The 25,005-nt window shown below is 42.7% G+C and overlaps 1 protein-coding gene across 4 annotated transcripts in view; it reads left to right on the forward strand.

Annotated features, from left to right (window-relative positions):
* dacha (dachshund a) overlaps positions 1-15,550 on the forward strand; it is a 103,170-nt gene extending 87,620 nt beyond the window's left edge. For 3 of the 4 annotated variants that reach the window (XM_028984622.1, XM_028984625.1, XM_028984626.1), the window contains 5 exons: positions 5,400-5,545; positions 5,767-5,914; positions 7,101-7,247; positions 9,493-9,558; positions 14,216-15,550. In XM_028984622.1, coding sequence (XP_028840455.1) covers positions 5,400-5,545; positions 5,767-5,914; positions 7,101-7,247; positions 9,493-9,558; positions 14,216-14,253 — 545 coding nt within the window. In that variant the 3' untranslated portion in view covers positions 14,254-15,550. The remainder of the gene's footprint in view (positions 1-5,399; positions 5,546-5,766; positions 5,915-7,100; positions 7,248-9,492; positions 9,559-14,215) is intronic. The other variant, XM_028984624.1, reaches the window with a different exon arrangement.
* The last annotated feature ends 9,455 nt before the right edge of the window (positions 15,551-25,005 follow it).

Genomic DNA, 25,005 nt, shown 5'->3' on the forward strand with positions numbered 1-25,005 from the left:
GCGGAAATGGTTTGAAATGGGGCCGTAATGATTTCGGATAGAAATGTGCGCCATTGTTTCGCCCTTTGCGATAAGCGCGCGGGTAAATCGGGCCAAACAAAGCCGCCGTTTCCTTCCCGCTGCGAGTGCTTGGCCGCGGTTCACAACCGACGGCGACAGATGTGGCCGGTCGGCGAGAGAAGGGGCTCCGTCCACTTTGCGTCGTCGTCGTTGTTTGTTTGCGTGTTTGTTCGCCTCCCTCGAATGCGCCGCTTTGAAGCGCCCTGTTTTTGATCATTAGCCTGATTGCTGTTCTAAGCGCCTTTCTGATGGTTTAATTAAACCCCCCAGAACCGACGCGTCCGCGCTGGCTGCAGATTTCAGGACACTTTATCTGGTGCACGACGTCTTTCCTCTTTCGTTTGTAAAAAAAAAAAAAAAACTAGTAAAGGAGTAGGTGGGTGAATTTGGGGCAAGGTTACCGCGATTGAAAGTCACCCGGCGCGGCGGAACTTTTGGACGGAGAAGTCGGTGATGGATGATTTCTCGCTCGTCCGTGTGCTCGTTTCCCCCGCGCGCCCTCCGCACCGGCGGTGACGTCATGAGCGGCGCAGACAGACAGAGGACTGCTGATGCTGCCGGACTGCTGATGCTGCGACGTATCACCCAGATGCACAGAGGGGTGGTAGTAGTCTAGTGGGTGACACACTCGCCTATGAACCAGAAGACCCGGGTTCAAACCCCACTTACTACCACTGTGTCCCTGAGCAAGACACTTGACCCTAAGTTGCTCCAGGGGGGGGACTGTCCCTGTAACTACTGATTGTAAGTCACTCAGGATAAGGGCGTCTGGTAAATGCTGTAAACTGTAAATGTAGTTCGGTAAATGGAATAAATACGAATGCAATGGCTGTGAATAGAAGTTCAATAAGAGCCACGCATCACATTACCCCTATTTTAACCTCCCTACACTGCTTACTGGTGAACTTTAGGGTCAGTTATTAAGGGTTTATTTGCTTTTAAAACCTCTTGTTCAATAAGGTCAACAGATCAAGTACTTCGGGAGAATGTGCTGCTCCCGTGTTATGGTATAGTTTCCCATTTAGGACCATGCCGGCCAAATCTACTACCATTTATAAATGAAAACCCCAGAAAGTCTCGCTTCTTCTCTCCAGTGTTACAGCACGGAATATTGCATTCACCATTCCAGTGTTTGTGGTTTTATTTTTCTTGTGGTCCTCCATTTTACATATATAGTACATATTTTATTATACTATACTGTTTTATGTATTTCTCTATCACACTTTGTCATTATTATGCAAATATATATTTGATTTTAACAATTAATAGTAACAATGAACACTATCATGACTACAACCCAAGCATTTGTTTTCTTAAACCTGCTTATCCAGGTCAGGCCTGTTGGGAAATCTTGCAGGGGCAGATCAACCAATGGCCGTGACAATAATAATGATATAGTATAGACTCAGACAGGGTTATGACGTGGCCTTCCATGCTCATTCTTATCTAAATAGATGTGGCTGGTGGCTGGTTTCTTCGTAGACAGGCAGCTTTTCTGATTCCCAGTATTGCAGGAGTTTCAGTCCATCTCTCCAGCACTCTGTCAGTTTGCAGGGTTCAGACAAGCCTTTATTTTACGAGCTATAAACCCTCCAACCTCTTCGCATGAAACTGGCCGTCCACGCTGCCTCCCTCCCATTCTCTCCCTCGCTCTCTGGTGGGACCTGTATCATTCAGCTGCTCCCCTCCCCTGCCCAGGTGGAGGGCATGAGTGTTGACCCAGTATTTCATGCGTTTAATATTCCGCATATCATCACTCGCAGCCTAATTGGGGGAAAGGAAACCTCATTAGCCTTCATTTCATCCACGCATATTCATTAGTATCCAGAGTAAAGGGGCCAAATAGGCAGCATCATCCCTCTCTCCTCTGCACCTCTCGCCCCACCTCTTTTTGTTCCCTGTTTCTCTGATGTTTTGTGCTTTATTATACACTTTCTTATTTACGAATGAAATCACTCACTTCCACGGTTCCTTAGTGTTCAGGGTGCTCCCAGGTGTGATGAGGAACACGTTCGTTTTGTACGAGTGCTTGGCCATTAGAGGATCACACACCCCAGATCTGTTGAACCACAAGACAGGGCCTCCTCATTACTTTCAGCTGTGAGGTCAGACTTTTTACACATTTTACCAGGAGCACACACACACACACACACAGACAGTACCTGACCATGAGCCAGGAGCTGAAATTTTTATCATCTCTTACAATTGCATGTTGCCAGTTCAGACTTTTCTAAGTAAATTTATGAAATGAATGAATGAATTGAATTGCCTGGCAACCCTATCACCAACACAGAAACACACATACTGGGAAAAGGTTCCTGTTTAATGGTTGCCTTCTTTTATAATTCACAACATCTGGCAACATTGGGACAAAGTTGAAGTGTGAAGCACGCTCTTTCAAATCGTGCTACTACTGCCGTTAACCACGGGGCCTGACCCTGTAATTACTGAACATAATTGGGACTTATAAGTCAGTCAGGATATGAAGGTCGCTGTATGTCAGTATAATAAGTACTGACGTGGATGATGGAGGGAGTTTTATTTGAATACACATATTTTGCTTCTTTTAACATTCCAATAGCCAAACAAAACCTAACAAAACCCAATCAGCCACATTCCTCAGGTTTTCTGTCTCAGAGCAGTTACCGTATGCCTTCCAACACAGCCATTAAAATATAATAAATGGACCCCCTGTTCACTTCCTTCTGACGGACCGCCTTTTCCAGCTTTTTTCTTTTATTATCATGCTTTCATCTTGAAGGAACGTAATGAACCCCGGTCCCACAGCTCGACTCACTGAGGCTCATTATGTTTTTGGGGTTAGTTTTTAATGCATACACTGAGGGGCCCGGCTTTGAGATGCAGACGTGTGACCCTCGGGGATTATTATAGAAGTTACAAATTAATCTGTACAGTGGGGTAACGGTCTGTTTCTTATCAGTGATGGTGTTTTTCTTAATGGTGTGGAGTTCTGAATCTACCCAATTCTAACCCACTCCAGCCCGTCTGATCCACAATGAAATAGTTAATCAACTTCACTTCCAACTACAGCATTTTCAGCAATATGACGAGCAGCAGTCTGATCACGTTGCTTTTGCACAGTGACCAATGATGATTGTACCAATTTAAGGTGTGAAGTCACGCACATTGACAGAGGTTCAGTGGTTACCAGCAAGAGTTGGGGTGAAAGAGTGATTAATCCCCATGTGCATGTTTGGACATCAGCGAACCGCATGATAAAATGGGGGACATAAAAACACTTGAATTTGGAGAAATGGCGCCATCACGATCCCACACAACCAGGCTGAAGCTGCTGATAAAACCCAGACACATTGTTTTTTAGAACTGTGTTCTAAAACCCTTTCTACGTTGCCTTACTGTTTTATATTTAAAGTGGTGCTGACCATCATAGCTCACAGCACGGTCCAGTCAGAGCGGTGACAGAAATGCACAGCAGCGTTGCAAGTCAGTGTCACCCTGCGGGTCACACAGGGCAAGTGGCTGCTGCTGCTAAAACACAGCAGAGGTCTCTGAGAGCTCTGCGGCCTGCGCTGATGGACCCTCGCTCCAGTCATGTTTTGTTGCAAACTCAAATGTAAAAGTTTTTTACATTTGACATTTTTTCACTAGATGGGTTATTGTCTTTATTTTTAGGGGAGCGAGAAAAACGTGTGGTGGATAAATTATTGATGGGGTCTCACGGCCGGATAAAAGGGGGGAAAAGCCACTTCCTTGGCCCAATGTTTTGTTTGTTTCTGTATTACTTATTTACGTTTCTCTCTCAGTCCTTTATTTTTCGGCTGTGTGTGTGTGTGTGTGTGTTGGGGGGTTGCAGTGGTAACTGCACGCCGTGTGATGTTACATGGTGGTCATGTGTGCGGTGTAAACTATAACTGAGAATTAGAAAGCAGCAGAAGACACTGTGCTGTGCGCATACACACACACACACAAAAGCCAGGCCTGACACTGTATCATTACTTGTGTGCATTATGGTGACCGTCGACAGAACGGGGGCACTTTGTAAATGTCACTGGGCAGCCTCTTATCCCCCCCCCCCCCCCCCTCTCTCTCTTTCTCTCTCTCTCCTCTCCCTAAATAAATTGAAGTACACACTATCTGCGCCAGCAGCAAGATAAATCTGTCATTTTCAAATGGACTCGCAATTAAGGAGCCGAGAGGATGGGGCAGGTGGGGGGGTTTAAAGGCGCGGCCCATGACTGCATTAGCCCCTCCCACTCAACCTCAGCCCGGATTTGTAGTTCAGAACGTGCTGGAGATACACACTGTAGAAATGAAGGAGATTACTTTTTATTAGGCCAATGAAAAGCGCACGCAAAGTACACGCGCAAACACACACCCGCACACACACCGAAGTGGCCTTTTCATGCCATGTTTATCTAACAGCTCACCTTGCACTTCTCTCTCTACCCCTTTTCTCACCCTATCACTCCCTCCATCTGTCACCTTCAGTGCACACACACCCCTATCTTCTCTCTCTCTCTCTCCCTCCCTCGTTTTCTCACTATAACAGTTCCATGCTCCGTCTGCCTGACCTTGGTCGGCAAAGCGCTTTCTGGCGCCACAAAAACTTAATCACACAGTGACACGCTGTTAGAGCAGAGAGAGGAAGGCTAGAAGAGGAGTTATTTCTACCCCCCTCTGTCTCTCTCGCTCTGTCTCTCTCACTGTGTGTCTGATAGGGGGGTGAACAGATATATAGCTGTGGGACAAGCATGTGCTGATCGGGGCTGCAGGTTATTGTGTCTCTGCTCTGGATCCAGCAGAAGGGAAATCAATGTCTTCACCCGCCCCGCCATCTCCTCTACACCACCCCATCTGTCTTGGATGGAGAATGAGCATGACGGAGGAGAGATGGAGGGGGCATTCACATCCGGTGTGAATTAATGTGAATCTATTCAATTAAATAAATAACCAATCAAAAGTGAACTATTGTGCATTTGCAAATCCTCCTGATCCTCTTGAGTGTAGGAGTGAATCTGCTTGTATTCAGTGTGCCTGTTTGTGTGATTTAAGTGATCTGCTGATGTTAAACTGCTCCATGTGAGGAAGGTCACACTTTCCAGACTGATCTCATCTAGTAAATGTTCTCTGCTTTTGGTGTTAATTCCACACTGTGTGTGTGTGTATGTGTGCGCGCACACTCTAAATCACCACGCCTGTTTTCTGCTGTTGCTCTGTGCATTAAACAAGAGCGTTGCACAAAGATAAATCAATAATAAGTAACTGGAGATTTTATCGTTTCATGTGTGGAGTGTGTGTGTGAGAGAGATTTTGAATTTTGTCTCTTTTCTCTCCTCTGTCCTATGTGTGTGATTCAGAAGGGGCTCAGCTGGTTTTGCCCATGATGAAACCAGGTTTTGAAAAGTTGCCCCTAGGAGGGCAGACCCTCCCCCCTGGTTTCCCCGCCCCGTTCCTGTTTGCTGATGGCCTCTCATCTGTGGAGACTCTGCTCACCAACATACAGGTACCACACAGCCGTGTGTCTCTGAGGCTATATGCATGTGTGAAAGATTTTATGTTTAATAAAATATAAAGTTTTAAATTGTTTAAATAAATTTGTAAAAGATGAATTCATTTTTCAAATGGTTTGGTGTCTCTATAAAGCTCATCCATACCTGAGAAATATGTTTCCACGCATGTTTATGGGTAAATTTATAAAGTGTGTGTGTGTGTGTGTGTGTGTAGGGTCTGCTGAAGGTTGCAGTGGATAACACTCGAGTCCAGGATAAACAGGTCCAGCAGGAACGTAAGGAACTGAAGATGGAGCTTTACAGAGAGAGAGAACTGAGGGAGAGTCTGGAGAGACAGCTGACCAGCGAGCTACACAGCCGAGGTGTGTGTGCGTGTCTTAGTGTGCGTGAGCGTTTAAGCATATGACTCTTTAACATTAATGTTTAAAAGGTATGCAGGGAACAGATGAATGAATGAACGAATGATTAGGGGCGCCTAAGCTCTCAGTGAAACGGCCTCGGCGAGCTGTTCAGTGTTTGGCACACGCCGCTGTGCGCGAGAGCAGGATTTAGGAGCCAGCCTGCCTCTCCTTACTCACAGCCAAGAAATTAAGGCAATTAGCTGCTTGGGTAACAACTCAGACGGTATGTACAAACACTTTAATAATTTATTAGCCATGGCTGTTAGTGCACTGCATCTTATTCAAATTCGCTCTCTCTAATAGAGGGGAGTACGGAATGATTTGGCAAATCAAACGGCAGTAATTGGATGCGTTATGGAGATGTGTGTGTGTGTGTGTGTGTGTGCGTGCGTGCGTGTGAGAGAGATGGAGAGAGAGAGAAAACCAGTGGCAGTGGAGAATCCTCCCCCCTCTCTCAATTCACTTCAGTTCAGTGGGCTTTATTGGCAAAACTGCTTTACATTCTATATTGCTAAAGCAAGTATGAGACGATGTGAAACCGACAGAATAATAACAGTACAGGGTACTAATGCATACAGCATATACCCTAGACCAGAACGGCCCTTATAGATATGTAAATATATCTCTCTGTTATTTTATGGGCAGAATTGGAAACAGTTCTTAAGTATTATTTCTTAAAACTGATCTTCTGAATGCATTTGCACATGTACTGACCAGAGAAGGAGGGGTTCCCTCTGTTGAAGTGATTGTCATTGTGATACACAGCACACAGTGACACAACAAAATGTGTCCTCTGCTTTTAACCAGTGGGCAGCCATGACAGGCGCCCGGGGAGCAGTGTGTGGGGACAGTGCTTTGCTCAGTGTGCACCTTGGCGTATCGGGATTCGAACCGGCAACCTTCTGATTACCGGGCAGCTTCCTTAACCGCTATGCTTCCTTCACCATCAACCGCTTTTTACTGATTTAGAACAGACCATAAAAAAAAAGGCAGTTTAAACAAAGAAAAAACATCCAAGAAATAATAAGGAAATATGTATATGTAATCTAGGAATAACATATGTAACCCCCTTAAAGAGACATAATGAAGTGAATTTTACTGGACAGGAATGTCTGATCTGTAAACAGGATTTCCTTCTGTCTCTCAGCCACCATTCAGAAGCGCCTGAAGAAGGAGAAGAAGGCGAAGAGAAAACTGCAGGAAGCGCTGGAGTTCGAGTCCAAACGTCGGGAGCAGGTGGAGCTGGCGCTCAAACAGGCCACCACTCCTGAAAACCTGCGGATGAGCCTCAACGGTACGCATACACGGGCTCACTGATACATTTACACAAGCCCACAGTCACTCAAAGAAACCTGCCAATTCTTTCACATTTATACTGTATACATACACAAACACACACACACACACAACCCCTTTAGTGTCTTATGGCCTGATGTTTTTGTGGGAAATTAATTTTAAAAGTGCTGTTGACCTGTTAACACATACAATTCTTTTCTGAGCTTTGTTCCCCCCTCTTAATTGTAAAATGGACCAAAACAACTCTATAACAACAGTACACTAACCGTGATACTGACCAGCTGCTAACCAAAATGCATTTTGTTTGCCACAAATCACACAAGGGGACGTCTCCTAAGTTGTTTCAGCCTTGTTTTTCACTAATTTCATACTACAGTGAAAGAACACACACTACACGTATGTGAGGATGGTGTGATCAGCGTATTAGATTCATTAGCATTTTTTCAGATTCAAGTGTGAACATTGTGAATATGGACCTTTTATCAGCCCTAAGCACACACACATTTGGTTTGATTTATTTTTGTTTTATTTTGTCTGTACACCTAGGGTCAAAACTGTTTATTAGCCAAAATGGAACCCTACCCACAAATCTAACATCAGTAGTTAAAGGCAAATCTGTTTTAAATTAAACTAACTAACTGTGAGAGAAATACAGCGGTGGCCTAGCGGGTAAGGAAGCGGACTCATAACTGCATATGTGCCACTGAGGTCCTCAGCAAGGTACCCTTCTCACACACCACTCCCCGGGCGCCTTTCATAGCTGCCCACTGTTCACTAAGTGTGATGGGTTAAATGCAGAGGATACTCTGTTTTGTCGCTGTGATACACAGCAGAGCAATTCAAAATCGCTTCACTTTCACAAAATCTCAGGTGCCCACCCAGATATATTACACAATAAGATATACATAACACCCACACACCCACACACACACACACACACACACACACACACACAGAGCTCTTTCTCATATTTCCATATCAGTGGTCAGTTCTGCAGTATTGGCATTTCCGTACTCATCATGGCCGTTTCTTTTATCCCTGCATTAGTGGCTGAACCGCAGAGGAAATGGACACAGATAGGATCACGGTGGCTTTAAATGCGCACACTTACAGCACAAGCTGTTTTCATAACTGTCCACGTGTGTGTGTTTTTTTTCCTTCATCTTTGGCTTCTGAGTCTGTGGGACAATGGAAGAAGCAGGAGATGAAAGTGATTGGTCAAGATGGCAGAACACATCTGCAAGTGTTTCGGGCGTTCTGGCAGCACAAATTTATTAACACAAATATGCACTTTCAGTTATTCCCTGTTTCATAGGGTGGTGAGGGGAGATGGGTGGAAGCTGAAATGAGGTCATACTCTAGATTCAAGATTGGTTTATTGTCAGTACACCGTATACCGTGTATTGATATAATGTTTATATATATATATATATATATATATATATATATGTGTGTGTGTGTGTGTGTGTGTGTGTGTGTGTGTGTGTGTGTATATAAAAACACATACACACACACACACATATATACACACACACACATATATACATATATATACATATACACACACACACACACACACACACACTAAACTATACTAAGTAAAAGTAAAACTTAAATGCTGTACAGATCTATATAAGAGAAAAGCATAACTGGTGTACCAAGATGGTTGTTAGCCGAAATGGAACCCTACCCACAAATCTAACATCAGTAGTTAAAGGCAAATCTGTTTTAAATTAAACCATTTGTGAGAAATACAGCGGTGTCCAAGCGGGTAAGGAAGCAGACTCATAATCAAAAAGTTGACAATTCTTACTGAAATGACTTCAAAAACCAAGTGTTATTTCCTGGTTTGTTTGTCGTAGTTGTGTTGTTCTAAGTCTGTACATTAGCACATTTAAAGCCATCAGCAGTTTGATGTTTTCAGGTAAGGCTGCAGAAGAGGGCTTCCTAACACAGTATTTCTTGTAATAAAGAGGAGGAGTGGGAAAGAGCCTGTAACAATACCTCAATTTTTTCCCATGTACATTAATAATACATTTATCACACAACAACACATAATTACATTTAATAAGCAAAAAAAGTAGCAGTTGAATAATGAAGAGCTGTCTGTGGTGCTGATTTCTCAGAGTAGAGCTTCTCATTTATATGAAAGACATTTTAAGCTGTACATGTATATAATTTGTTGTATATTTTAATTTCTGTATTGTAAATGTACCGTTGACATGTTAATGTTTTGGTTTCAGAGGCTGTGATACCAGAAGTGGAGTCTGAACATAACAGCAGCCAGCAGGAGAACTCGACTGTACAGGGTGAGGTTCACACACACACACTTAGCCGATCAACACACACCTAAGTAGCCACTTGGTGACGGGGTCAAAGTGGCTGGGGCGCCATACAGTGTAATGCAGGAGCTACCCCTCAATAAGGGCTGAGCCCACACACACACACACACACACACTTAATCTTGCATTGTTGTGTCCCTGGTGTATCCTGGTTTAGTGTAAATTATTACCCCATCCCCAATGTATCTGTCTCACGTGCTGTTGTGTCCTACGTTGCACTTATTGGTCCTTGGAGAGCGATATTTCACCTCACTGTATACGTACTGTGTATTGATGAGATGACAATAAAGCTCTACTTACTTAATTACTTACTTACTTACACACAAGCCATGGCCAGTTTAGTTCGACCAGGAAACACATGTGAGCACAGTGGGAACATGCAGACCTGGACTTAAACTCAGCCCTCGCTGCTCTGTGTCTTCTGTGATGCTTCCTTCCTTAATCCTCTTTTTTTTCTCCTACAAACTTCTTAAGGGTTTGAGCACAGCCTTGTATAAACACACGAACACACACATTAGATACTCCACTTGTTCTGCTTTTGTCCTGCGTGGAGCTGGCCTGAAGCCGTGCTGTGTTTGTTTGATAGATGGGCTTTATTATCAGGAACATCCGAAGACAAGTCCGACACACTCTCCCGTATCTCTTATTGAACTGTTAGCATGGAAGGGCTGAATAAATACATATGTTTAGAGCGCGCGGGGTGGAAACGGCCCGCTTTTCCTGCAAGGGTTGGAGATTGTTTTCTCATAACCAATTTCACACTCTGAAAATAAAGGACTGGCCATTTTTCTTGTCACTGACAGCAGCATCAAGCAAGGAGACAAGGTATCCAGAGATCCTTTTTTGTTCGGGCTCTTCTGTTTTCTGGTGGGGGGTTTTCTTTTTTACCCCATGAGTTCATGCTCTGTGTGAGGGGGCCATCAGTGGGGAAACAGTGTGGAATTTCCTAAATCGTCAGGCACTCTCATGTTTCGCACTCATAACTTGAGATTTCCCTGTAAAACCCCCAAACATGATGACAGGCCAAAATTCCAATCTACAGAAGCAGATAAATAAATGTATTTGTTTTAAGTAATTAACACAATTTGAGGGAGAGGAATTGTTTATATTTTATTAATACTACTTCCATAACTTTCTTTATAATATATTTTAATTGTTTAAAATTAATTAATTATGTTTTTAATGATCAAAAGACACATTTGGGATAATATTTTTAATTTGATAGAATTAGCCTTTGTCTGTTGCTATTCAGTGACAAACAATAAATACATTAAAAAAAAAATCAAATGTGTGGGACTTTTCTGCTTCAGATGGAGTAACACATGAATGCAGTAATGTAAAATGTAGACATACCAATACTTAAGTAATAATAAGCAGAAACTTTGATATCTACACCTTCAGTATGATGTTTCTGAGGTTACTCAAACCTGAAGTTGCTGTTGATTCATTGTTTTATTTTCCCGTGCTGAAAAAAGTGAGGTCATTGAGTAATTTATAACTGCTTGGCACAGACAATTAGATTCCAGAACCGTTACCGTTCGGAAAACAGTTCAGTCATCCCCGCATCTTCCCCAACGACCAGACATCTCAGCAGGGTCTCACTGTTGTCTACAGCCACCCGTAAGATCAGAAAGAGGAGCCTTTCACTCCTCTGTCGCAGACTTACGGTCGTTGAGAGACGCTTGTGCTTCCTTCCCGTTCAGGTTTCACACAAACACAAAGTGCTGATGGGCATGAAGTTGTGCTACAACCACAGCGACAGCAGAAAAAGGGCTCACATTACGGCATAAGGCCTTTCCCCAAAGACTGCAGGGGGGTCGGGTGTCAGCAGTCATATCAGCTTCGGGGTTCATGGGTACCAAGCAGAATGACATATGACCGTATCCAGCGGCCTCCTCTGTTGGGCATGTTTAAGGGGTAGCAACTGGTGAGTTATGGTTTAAAAATGCATTTGCCCGTGACATGATCATTACAAATCAAGTCATGAAACTCAAGAACTGACCACGTGCATCGTGTTTGAAGAGTGAAGAGGCAGAATAATTCAAAAGACGAAAAAAAATTATATTAGTTAAACATATGTGTTTTATTGCAACCATCATATACATGCCGAAGAGAGCCTCTTCCAACATTTTGGTGCTTAATTTATGGCAGCAATAAAATACAAGTTAAAATTTGAATGAAAATCAGTTAAACAGTAAATATTGTTTTTGTTGACAAAGTCGGTAGGTTGAAATCCCGGTTTGTATAAAGATATTCCGTTTAACTCCAAGCTGCTGGAATGAATATGATGTATTCTGAGGAGAATTGGCCAGATACCATTCGTATCACTTGTGCCCGTTTCAAATCTGGTGACTGGAACCAATCAGATTCCCTTGGTCCCTGTGGATCCCAAGGAGCGGATTTCAGGCCCAGAATTGAGAGCTGAATTCAGGCAGGTGACTGAATGCAGGAGACCATTTAGCAGCTCACCTCACCACTCTGCAGAGATTCCGGCAGGAGTTTTTCCATCGCTCCGGACACTCTCCTGCGCCTCGGCACCGTTATCTGTTATATCGGGAGAAATGTGATTAGCCCCGCACTCACCTCCCAATTGCAACTTCACAGTTTTGCAAGCTTAGCACTGACAGCTGATTTCATTAGGTTTGATTGTCCTTGCTGAGATCCCGCTCCGGGAGCTAAAAGCTTTTTGCGCTTTCTCAGGTTCCCTCCTGCACGCAGCCATTACGCAGATCCACACTTTTTTTATTAATCAAGACAAGTGGCGGTAACAGAAACTGCTGAACACAACAAGGTGACATCATTTTACCGGCCAATTACAAGGGGATGGGAGTGAGACAAACAGGGAAGGAAGGTGGGTTAGTGAGTTAATTATGAGTAATAATGATAATAACAATAAAAATGTGTGTTTTTAGAGGAATCCTGGACTTTTTAGTCAGTTCTCCCCCCTGACGCTCTTATTTTGACGCTTGTTGGCTTGGCTTCTTTCACCTGTTTCTCTCCTGCAAACATCGACAGTGCAGGTAATTACACACAGAACTGAGATTAAAGAAAAAATGGTGTTGTGGGGGGAAAAAAGTGACCTAGTCCTGCTTGGAAAGCTGCTCCCACAAACTCCAAATGAGACCCCTGGGTGCCGTTCATTTCCAAAGTTTTTGGCAACACTAATTGGCACACGAGGCGAAAGATAAATAAATAAAAACGAGAGTGCGGGGGGTGGAGAGCAAGGTGAAACTAAATACGGAGCAAGAAAGCCTCCCAGAGGGATGGGACCCTTGCTCACCTCAATCTTAAATAGGGCTGCCCAGTCTGCGCCTGATCAATAATGCAGAGACACCAATCTCAGAGGCAGGCATATTAATATGACGACATACGACTGTCAGGCAGGCAAAATGAAAAACAAAAATATTCAGACAATTTTTGTTTCATGCAATACATAAAGAGAGAAAAAAACGACTGATTTATATTTAAACAGGTTAGATTTTGTCAGAACTGGTGCTCTTGTGTGTGTTTGTGTGGTGAGTCCCTGTGCATGTGTGTGAGGGTGGTCTTTCAGTTGTGCTGCATCCTGTCTCCAGGCATGATCTGGGATCCGGGTTCCAGGCTGTCTGGGTTTGAGGATATTGCAAGCTCTTTGTATTGGGCAGTAATAACCCCTTGACCTGTTACATTGACTTTAGTGAAATGATGTTTGAATGAACTCTCTGTGCTCGAGTTTTAAATGAGCTTTCTGTGCAGTTGACTGTGATACTGAAAAGCTTTCATTCCATCTAAGTGGTGCTTTAGAAGCCCTACTATGTTTTTTTTAAACATCTCAGAAGCTGCTGAACTGTTCCAGCCTTATGCCCTTCTTTACTGACCCCAAATATTTTTAAAGGATATTTACATGTCATCTGATCTTCTGATCGTGAGCACACTTGGAGTGTGTCTAACATTTGTTCCGGCAGAAATTCTTCCAAATGTATAAATAGAAAGCCCCTCCCATTTTACAGCAATAAACAATCTTTTCATGACCAAACAGTGAACACCAGTCCCAAAGTTTATGAAAAGTAAAGCAAAAACCCTCTTTTGGTTCATCTCTAAAAGAAATGTGCTTCTTATAATTATTTGCAAAGATAATAACACTCTAAAATATATAAAACAAGACGGTACTAATAATTTTTGATCTTAAATGAAATCAAAAAGGCCTGCAGTCTCTCTGCTGTGGCCCCAGTGCCTTGATCTGTTTGCATTAAGCATCAGAACCGTATCGTTGTTTAGATTGTTGGACAGGAACGCACCGGTGCCCTAATGAACTGCTTCCTGCGCTCAGCTCTAGGTTTTTTTTTTTGCCGTGTGTGTTCTCCTCCGTCGACAGCTGTTCCTGTTTTATTCTCTCCTCCCTCAGTCTGCCGCCACACGGTGATTAAACCCCAAATCGTTTCCACCACACGTCTGATTAAAACACTCTGTGCTTATCCATGCTCATCACTGCCCTTACTGAAGTGTGTAGCTCCGATTTTTCCGACTTTAAAGTATTACGGAGCTCCTTTTATCTGCAGCTTCCTCATGTTCCCGTCTTTGCTGTATTATTGTCGCTGACACTTTCTTTTTGTCTCTCTTTCTCTCTGTGCCTTTTTTTTTGTAGAGAACAGAACCTACTCCAAACCTCCCATAATGTACTGAGGAGGACTTCCTGGACTGGGCGAGTCCTCCAGGGTGGACATCACACGACGGGTCCGAAATGGGCAGGAATGGAGCTTCTCGGTGGGGTCAGCCACCATTACCCGAAACTCCGTATATGGCCAGAGAGAGAGTGTGTATGTGTGTGTGTGTGTGTGTGTGTTGGAGAGAGAGAGAATGACAGAGGTTCTAGTATGTATTCAATGGAGGAAGTGCATCATCTTAAAAAGAAAAACAAGAAACTTCCCGTAACTTGAGACAACGTTCCTGTACCTTATTTTCCAGAAGGACCATTTCTTTCCCTGATTGTTCTTGACTCTGTGAAGCACATAAAGCAGTTCTCTATTCACACTGATTTGACATTTATTATTGTTATATTGTTATTATAATTATTATTAATATTATTATTTTGAATTGACTCTCCATTGCATCAGCATATTTGAATAACATGTTTGTAACTTCCTTACAAAACAATGTCCTCTTAAACATGAGGACATGAAGGATGGATGAAATGGACATTAAAAAAAAAAAAAAACTTATGATGACTCCACAACTGCAGATCCCTCTCAGCCAGCATTAGTGCTGCTGTTCCATCTTTACAGGACAGGACAAAGGACCATTTTTCTGTGGACTCAATCTTTATTTGGGGCAAAATCAACGTAGAAAAAGAAAGTAAACTCACCGTCTCACAGCATCATTCGGATGTCGTCGGCTTCTTCTTCTTCTTCTTCTACTACGTTGTTGTTCATTCCAGTGTTTTATTTGTTCTCTTTGTGTATTTGAATTGATGCGCTGGAAGTGAGGTCAAACTTTCTGCCCCGCCCACTCACCCCACCCTCATTGGCCCCTTATTACCCCGTTTCCTCTGTCGCTCACTGTTGAGTTGTTGCTAACTGCAGTATTACAGTAAGTGTCCTCATGTTTCTATCCTTGTTTATAAAGACTTGTAAAAATGCTTTAGCGTTTGCTACTCTGATGTCGTAACGAAGTGAATACATTTTTAGTGAGATTTGAAAAAGAATCTAAAAAAAAAAAACAGGATAAAAGAAACGATAAAGACTTACCCTAATGCACATCTGATGCGCGCATGCTTGTAGATATGACACTGACGATGAAATCACATGCAGGTTTAAAAAAAAAAAAAAAGCTGCCAGTTTAAATCTATTTTTGAAACATTTTTTGGGAAACTCATTACTCTCTAAATCACATCTGGGCAGCTAATCTGTGATGTTTTAAAGATGATGACGTAACCACTGATCACAGTGCTGCACATACCACTCAAATAAAAATACTTTATGGGCATCTTTGTTAGATTTCTTTATTTTATTTTAGGTCTTTTTTTTTTTTTAATAATAAAACTTTTAGAACTGTTTTTGTTTTGTCCAACTTTTTGTATGTATGTGATTTTCTATGCATTTGAAAGCATAAACAGGAACTAATGGTACTTAAGGCTCAGAGACAATTGGAATGAGCAGGAATTAACAAAAATATGTATGTATGTCCATTTTTATGGAATTTGCTCTGTTAATATTAATAATTGCTGTATGTATCTGTGTAAATGCTGTTGGTAGGGATTGCATTGCAATCAGCAGCCAACATCAAACAAAGCCTCCTGTTGGGCCCAACCACAATGACCTGCCTCCAGAAACAGGTACTAGCCGGAACATCGCTGGAACCAGAAAACAACGTAAAACAAGACTTGTCTAGTCTAGTGCCGTCATTTAATAAGTGGCCCTTATTATTAGACCGATGCTTTTACAAAAGCTCAGGGTGGAGCTGAGTAAAATGTTTGAGGAGTCTGGCAGCTGCAATCATCTCAGCTTCTCCTCTAGTCTGAGGAGGACCTTGCTGCAGGGGGAGGGAAGAGGGTCTTCCGCAGAAAATCTCCACTCAGCCACAAAAAGAGCCCCCCGGAGGAAGTGACCTAATTAATTACTTCCTCTGGAAAGCTTTGAGGCATGAGGCAGGAGGTCCCAACAGTGATTCCTACCCATTCGCTGTCACACACACAACTCACCCTGCGCTGTCCGCACTGCGGTGGGAGTAAATGCGAGAGGAGTAGCGTAGGAGTAAATGCGAGAGGAAGAGTCCGTCTGCTGCGGCGGAGAAGACGCCTGCAGAGCTGCCGTCCGCCCCTCTGCCATAGGGGCATTTTTGCACTTCAATTAAAGATGAAGCCGTTTGATGTGTGCAGGCCGCCCCTCCTCATCTACGTGCTGCATGGAAAGTAGCTAAAGCACCCTCATTTATGGTTAATTTCCTTTCTTTTTTTTTCAGGAGGCAATTGTTGCGGTGGACTATTTGATCACTGGAATTAAAAACTCCTGAATTTGCATGACTTTCATTAAAAGCAGAATCAAATTTGATTAAGATTTAATAAGGGGAGGAGGAATCGGTCGGCGAGTAGATGGAAGGAGGGGCTGCGACCTTGACACTTAAGCCAGGTGTTGGTTTTTCCTTCCTTTCTTTCTTACTTTCCTTTGTTCCTGAGAACATTATCAGTAACGATGAATCCCTGTCAGTTTAAAAAAAATCATTGCTGTATATGAAATATAAGCAGAGCGGTGGGTCGGTGTCAGTAAACCTCTTTGCTGCAGAATTGTTTGGACAGAAGATGCCAGCATGGATCTCGGTGATTCAGTCATTGATACTCACAACTGGACATCAGCCGAGGTCCTGGGGTTGTGGACTCCTCTTCATCAGGCATCTGCAATCCGAGACGGGATTTTATGATGTCCTCTGCATCAAATCCATAAACCCAGCAGCCATTGCTAAATTCTTCAATGTACAGCATTAGATATGATTTGCTTTTAATCACTTAGTCAATACAAACATATAAATAATGTTATGTAGTTTGTGACTGCAGTAATATGGAAAATCTTTTTTTTTTTTACATTGTATTATGGTTCTCAATTGATTTAAATAGATAACTTATTAATCAGACATTTTGAAATAAATCCTTAAAACCAAAGCTTGCTACACTGCATATTTAAAACTAACAGAGACAAGTGTGATCCATTGGTCAATGCAAAAGATGCCTCATCTGAATCATCTAAAACTCCTTCACTGTCTGTCTCCATCTTTATGTAGGGATAGGATGGATTTTGCATCCATGTCATAGGAAGTATATAAAACACGGCTGTGATCCTTTGTTTTGTTACATATAATGTTACATATTTATTAATTAATCACAGCAATAATTTTGACAACCCTGTTTAATACACATTCATCTATTACATTGTGCATTTACATAAGCCTGAGTCTATGAAGATGGTGAGGCAGACCACATGTCGTTTATGGATGTGACTGCTCCCCTCAGAAGGACACAGATTAACCTGTTCATAATCCTGTATTCCTGCTAATCCCCCAAATCCTCAAAATCACTCCCAGATGGAGGTCTTTACAGCCTGGATTTATGTTATATGTGGCTTAAAAGAACTTGGCATCTGTCTGTTTGCCTTTTAGAGTCATTTTGCTTCTATTTGTGCACAGGTTGTACGAATTTCCCATGTTCCTCCGTACCTGAGAAGGCAACGCCCTCACCGTTCTGTAATAAACAATGATGCTGTGTTTGTAAGTGCAAAACAAGACAGTAAAAGGAATAAACTGATAAATAAAAAGAAGGGGCTGTTAAAGGTTTTCCCTGGCCTGTCTGGGACGGCGTGATGGGGTGCCACCTTCAGGCACCATTAAAAGTCTGACAAACATCAGTAAATTTCTCTCTTAAATGTAATGGAGGTGCAGCATTTCCTGTTTTTCATCTTGACTGTTCTTTCTCTGCAGCAGCTTCTCACCTCAAGAGCAGATCGGGCAGAGGAGCGACGCCCCGAAATGTGCAGACATACCCCACACATACACCACACATCGAGGAAAAGTCGAGTTACCCATCTCTACAAGGAACCCTGTGTGTGTAGCCGCTGCGATGGGAAAATGGGAGTGTAAGGGGTTTGAGCTGAGATTAGCAAAGGGCACCCCTCTGTGCTGGAGAGTCCCGGTTATTTTTACCGGATTGGGAATTGTGTTGGGAATGCCACGTAATGAAGCATGGCGCTGGAACTGGGCTACAGCACAGCAGGAAAATGCCAAGTCTCTTTCTGCTGCTCTCCAGCGCATAAATCACCAGCTGCTCTTTCACTTGGAAACGTACAGGTAGGTGCACATACGCACACACAGGACCTGGGATAATAAATATGGGACCAATGAATGTGTAACGACTGTAAAGAAGCCCTACAACTAAACTAAACATCAACGACCTAACCAAACTTTCCAGTTTTTATTATATTTACATAAATCTTCTACATAAAACTTACATTATCTCTTATATAGTAGGTGGGGAAACAACAAAATATGCCCACCAATTTTTTTATACCCAATAAGATATGGGGGAATAATTTTTCTGCCACGTCACATTCACCAATGTGAACACTTAAATTAAATTGTGATAACCTATCAGCATATTTGACAGTGGGTGTGTTCCCAAAAGGTCCTGAACAGAGATCATGTTTGTGATGTCCATGGATTGTGCACAGTGTGTGATATCAAGGTTGTGATGTCCACAGTTTCCATCTGAAACAAGAATTTTTTCTCAAAAATATACTTCATGTGGCATAAGCACCATGAAAAGTAGGCCCATCAATACAAAACACACACAAGCACACTTACTGTATACTGTATAGTCACACTAAATATCCATTATAGTTAACAATTATCAATGTATACAAACACAAATAAAGATTTATGAACCTTTTAAATCTGAGTCTACCTTGCAACCTTTTGGGAAGAGCACATTGTAGGATTATTACTAGCAATAATTTGACCTTTTCACATTGCATCTTTACCTGGGGGGTGCTTTACCTCTGAGCGTGTAAGAGATGAGATAGTTTAAATCTGTTACACACCACTGGGTGTTAACGTATTTGTGTGTTTCAGTGCGCGTGCATAATGGAGCTGCGGTGAAGCCGCAGCTGACAGGCGCACCGTTTGTATGTAAATACGCTTTGGCTCCTTCGTCTGTGTTTCTGTGTAAATGTCAGCTGGATGGGCCTCTGGTGAATATATTTGCCTGTAATGCTGGGATATATATTCAAGCATTTACTCACTGTTTGTGGTAGCGGGAACATTCAGTTACAAGTATATTAGAGCAGAGCTCCTGGGAGAGAGAGAGGGGGCCCTGTGTTGATCTTCTCTCTCGCTCGCTCGCTCGCTCGCTCTCTCTCTGCATTTGCACACACAGAGCTGCTGATCCTGCGTCTTGGTGAGTTGGACTCCGGGGCCATCGGCTCGCTAGCAGCACTTTCTGAGTTGGGCTGTCACTCAGTGATGAATGGCATCATCACGGCAAAACCAAACAGCGCCGCGACTCCGCGAGCAAGCCTTCCCGCCATATTAACACATTTATTTATTTCTGCTCCGCCGCGCGGTAAACACAGTAAACAGCAAAACGATCCCGGGTGCCCCGACCCAAATGTCATCTGCCGATTGCGCACTGGTCAGCAGCTCTGGAGACAATAGAAATCTGCTCTTGTTTTTTTCTTTCTTTGTTTTCTGACCCAGGTTCATTGTTTGGCCTGTTTTTATTGTGAACAGAGAAATTTGTGTAGACAGCAAACACAGTTCACTTTAAATACGTTGCACGTGTTTATGATCAATGCTCTCACCGTGTCTGCTTACAGACAACAATATACTACTTGTAATTTTAGTATAAATATGCAAAAATGCATGCAACTGGGCTAATGGGGGTGACGGGACAAAAAAATGCTGTTGCCTTAACGGCTGAATCCTTGACAACTGATGGATCGTCTTCGTTTTCCATTCCAAGTGAAGCAGAACTGAAAGGACTGAAAATGGCAGAGCAACAAATAAACCTTCTCATCAAGCGGCACTAACAACAGGCCTGTCGATGGACATTAACAGCAAGGGGTAGCTGGCAACAGAGGATACTCGCAGCAGCATATGCCTCCGTGGTGGACTCACTTGGCATATGGAGGTGATTGTGTCAACAAAGTCATTGTGCAAAGTCAAACAGCATTGTGGAATTTCAGAACCAGCATACCTTCAACATGATGAGCAAATCAGCCAAATCTCAATAAATGCAGAAAGGTCTGTGAACCGCTGTTAACCCTCCAGTTTCATCCTGTTTTTAATGTTCACAGTGGCTGTTTGATTAGTTGTTGAACATTATTAGCTTCAATTGGTCCCAGACATGCTCTATGGGGTTCAGGTCAGGGGACATTGATGGCCATACCATATGAGGAACTCCAACTTCCAGAAGTTGAGATATGGCATATCGCTCACCTCGCCTTCTCCAGCAACCCTGTGCAAGGTGAGCCGACTCTCATCAGCTAACAGGACGGTAGACCACTGCTGCATTGTCCAGGTCAAATTGTCTGGTGCCCACTGCAAACGTTCATGGCGGTGTCTTGGTGTCCGTGGAGTCACCTGCACTGGTCATCTGGCATTCAAACACACGAGTTCACGATCAACATCTGACTGCCAGTCTCCGACCCGAAGGCACACCATGGTCAGGTGACGTTGCTCGTCCGTTAAGTGACGTTTTGTGTTCATGGCTGTTTGAGTGACTGAAATTACTTACTGACAATACCAGCTTTTTATACCCACAGAATGTTGAAACTGATGCCGCATTGAGAAAGGTTGTCTCTTGGTATTGGCCCCAATATAAGGCACACATGTACACAATGAGACCATTGCATGAAAAACACAAAATGAGATGTGTCCCTAATACAACTGCCCCCCTATCCCAAAAATGTCTTGGTGTAACAAACACCATATGTATGACTATCCCTAACTAATTGTGAGTAGTCTATGTATATTTATATTATTTAATGGTTCTGTTTGCTAATGAAAGTTTCTGAATTTAGGTTTATCATATAATATGGCATCATAATGGCAAGAAACAATATTATACCACATGTCCACACTACATCCCTGCCTCCTTGCAGTGCTTTAATGTACTGTATACTGTAAATCTGAACCTAGGAGTCGACCTCTATCACATCATTCACAAAGTGAAGTCTCTTAAGAAAACTTCTGGCCCGTTTGAAGTATTTTGCTGCTGTTTCACAGAATGCTCAGCCCCATTTAGGCCAGGTGGGGCAGAAGCATGAACACCTTGTGAAGGAGGGATGAAAGTGTTTATGCCTTCGCAGATGGAGGTGTGGAGGGTATGGGGAGGGGGCGTCAGAGAGGAATAAAGAAATGCTCTGAAGGACGAGTAAACAGAAAGGCCTGGAGAGCTGGGGGCTGGAACCTTAATTAGCGGGTGGCATATGCCACAGCTGTCAGGAAGAGTTTCAGTGGTGCGCTAACATGGCCCTGCCGTCTGCCATCCATGCAGCGGTGGAGCCCCGCCCTACCAAAAGCTCTGGTCGGCACCCATCTGAACCTCCAGCTCGGAGAGATGGGAGCTTCTGGCCAGTCAGCACACACAGCTGTACACAGTTTCCAAAAGCTGCTGTTGGTGTTGAATGTTTTACTTTTGGCCCAAGCGTAATAGAATCACATCTGGGAAAAAAAGTGTCACAATCACATTGCCAATGTAGTGGGGGTGAAACACGGTTACAGGGACTTAGCAGTGACAGTAATATCTAATACATGTAGGTACATAGGCCATTGTTTATTTAATATTTTTTTTGGTTAGTTTTCTTATCATGTTTTTACTTCATTTTGGAACACATTTTTTTAAAAGGTGAGCATGTCTTGTAATAAGGTAGAAGTGAAAAATAGTCTTAACAAAATCAAATCTACATCTAATGACCTAATATGGACACTGTACGGCTGAATGAGATGAAATGGGAAAAGCCCAGCAGACTGTCAGTGGGAGCTGAGTCCATAATCACACACGTAATGGAAAAATCATTGAGCAAATGAGTGAAAATCCCTCTAATGGCCGAGTGCTGGAGGAAACTTGCTGGTGGGAGATGTTTAAATGCAGTAGATCTTACCGTGCTGCAGTGCTGATTGGGTTTCTGGTGCAAGGTCAAAGATTGACTCAAAAGCAAGCTTATAATGTTACAGTTAGTTAATCCAAATGACATTGTCATGATCCGGTCCGGCAGGGGCTGCTCCGGATCCGATTTTTGGACCGGAGCTTAACGTTGCTCCTGTGTTATTATGTTTCCTGATTGTTTTCACCTGTGTCTGATTGTATAAAGCTGCCGTGTTCGTGTCTGTTCGGCACCGGGTCATTGTTTGGTGATGTTTCCTCAGTCCTGTTCAACATGTATTAAATTGCGTGACGTTGTGCGTATGCGTCCGTCTTCCCTGCCATTTCCAGCTAGCGTGACAGACATGTTTAAACCATTAATAAGTGAATTCAAAATGAATTTGAGTCCTTGGAGCCTTGGTTCTCAAACTGTGATTCCCTATAATGGTACAGTTAATATCCTCACTTACTGTGTGTTTAACTGCAGTGTTGCCATTGGATGACAGTGATAAACTAGTATTTATATTAGGAATATTCCTGCCTCCTGTGTAAACTTGTTAAATATGTTTGTAATGTGATGATGGAGGTGCACGGAGAGAACTATATTCAGAGATGGTTTTTATTGTGACATTTAAAGGTCCCATACTATGAAAATTTTAACTTTGTGAGATTATTTAATATTAATATGTGTTCCCCTTGCCTGTCTATGGTCCTGTAGTGGCTAAAAATGGTGATATTTGTAAAGAGTGCTTTGGTCATTCTGCTTTGCCGTTCAGAGCATGGCAGTTGAGACGGTCAGATGTGGAATTTGTCCCCTTATGTTGTAATAAGGGGAAAGGTTACCTCCCCTTTCTAATGCTTTGTCCGCCTAGAGAGTTTCCCACCCCTCTCCTAAAAAATGAACTCCACCAACTGTCATGGCTTGAAAACATGTGAAGCATTGCAGATGCTTGGTGATTGGATGTAAAAATGAAAACAACTTGTTTTTTTATTTCCGTCACACAAGACACTCAAGACACACAAGAATTTTTTTTTTCTGTAAAAACGCTGTCATGACTTCCTGTTTGCACCAAACAATGTGGTTGGTACATTGTGTTGATGATGTCATTTCCGTGAATGCCCACTCACTTCTATAGGCCGCTCTCCTCCTCGTCCATCCTCTCTCCTCCTCATTAGCATTTAAAGCTACACACAGAATTGGAGCAATTCTTCATGTAACACAAAATGTAATATGCAGTGCTGTAAAAGCACAATAAGCTCTCATTCCAGAGTCAAAGTAGCTCACCTTCTTGGTTTAGCTGAATGCTCTTAGATGACATCTTTAGCAGCAGAAGAACTGGCATTATGAACCCCTCCACAGGTTTGTTGTAGAAGCCATACCTTGAGTGTCACCAAAGGAATGGAGCAAATCTTTTATGTTATGTGAGACAAAATGGTGCAGAGTAAACAATACCCAAGAGATTACTCTTGTAAGGTTTCAAAGGTTCCTTCAAATGTGGCCAAGTAATATGTCTTTAGAAGGTAGCAGGCCCCAGAATGGGACACACGTTCATTCACAATATTCCCTTCATCAGAATTGAAAATCTAGCAGCAGAGAGAACTCGGCTGGGTTTTAGCCATCAGCTGTTCAGCACAAAGTCACAGCAAATTAATCTGCTTTATCCTTGCCCTATCAGCCAGCGCTTTATCAAATTTCATTCAAAACGAGTGTTCTCATGCATTTCAAAAGCATTTTTAAAGTGATTTAGTATAATTTTCTTACAAAATTGTTACAGAGGAAACAATTCTCAAGAGATAACTTTCTGTTTGCAGTTAAAGGTCTGGTCTACTGGCACTTTTTCAAACACATTTGTTAAGACTCCCCCTCCGCAGCAGGACTGCGCCAGCCGCTGGTCCCGTTTGACATAATCATTTCCCTATTAGACCTCCATATCCAAATGCTTAATTATTTCCAAAGACTTTTCCTGTCATCGACCTAATAATGGAAAAGGCATTACGGGTGCAGCAGTGTTCCCACGAGACAATATTAAAAGACATGTTAGTAAGTGGGGAAGGGGGGGTGATGTTGGTTTTATTTGGGATTAAGAAAACTTCCTGTCTGAAATAAGGGTATGAAACCATTGTGCGCAGTGCAAATGCAGATATATACACACACACACACACACACACACACACAAAACAAAAACAGAGCTTTTTTTCCCCCATATATATATATATATATATATTTTCCCCCCATAAAGCTCAGTTTTTGTTTTTGTTTTGTTAAAAGGACAGTAATCCCACTACGTTTTATGAGGATGTAGTTCCATAAAACGGCAATATTAATCATTAAAATCACAGAATGTTGGTTATTTTATACAGTGTATCTGGAAAGTATTCACAGAACATCACTTTTACCCACTAGGCTACTACCACCCTATAAAAAACTGTTTATTGGATAAGATTTGGAAAGGCACACACCATCTATTTAAGGTCCCACAGTTGACCATTCATGTCAGAGCACAAACCAAGCATGAAATCAAAAGAAATGTCTGTAGACCTCCAGGACAGGCATCTGGGGAAGATTACGGCTTTGAAAGTCCCAATGATCAAAGTGGCATCATCATCCGTAAGTGGATGAAAAGTTCAAAACAAGCAGGACTCTTCCTAGAGCTGGCCAGCCACCTAAACTAAGTCAGGCAGGTGACCAAGAACCCGATGGTTACTCTGTCAGAGCTCCAGAGGTCCTCTGTGGACAGAGGAGAACCTTCTAGAAGGACAAAAATCTCTTCAGCAATCAACCAATCAGACCTGTATGGTAGAGTGGCCAGACA

Source organism: Denticeps clupeoides, chromosome 6 (assembly GCF_900700375.1).
Source record: "Denticeps clupeoides chromosome 6, fDenClu1.1, whole genome shotgun sequence".
In the NCBI taxonomy this organism is placed as follows: Eukaryota; Metazoa; Chordata; class Actinopteri; order Clupeiformes; family Denticipitidae; genus Denticeps; species Denticeps clupeoides.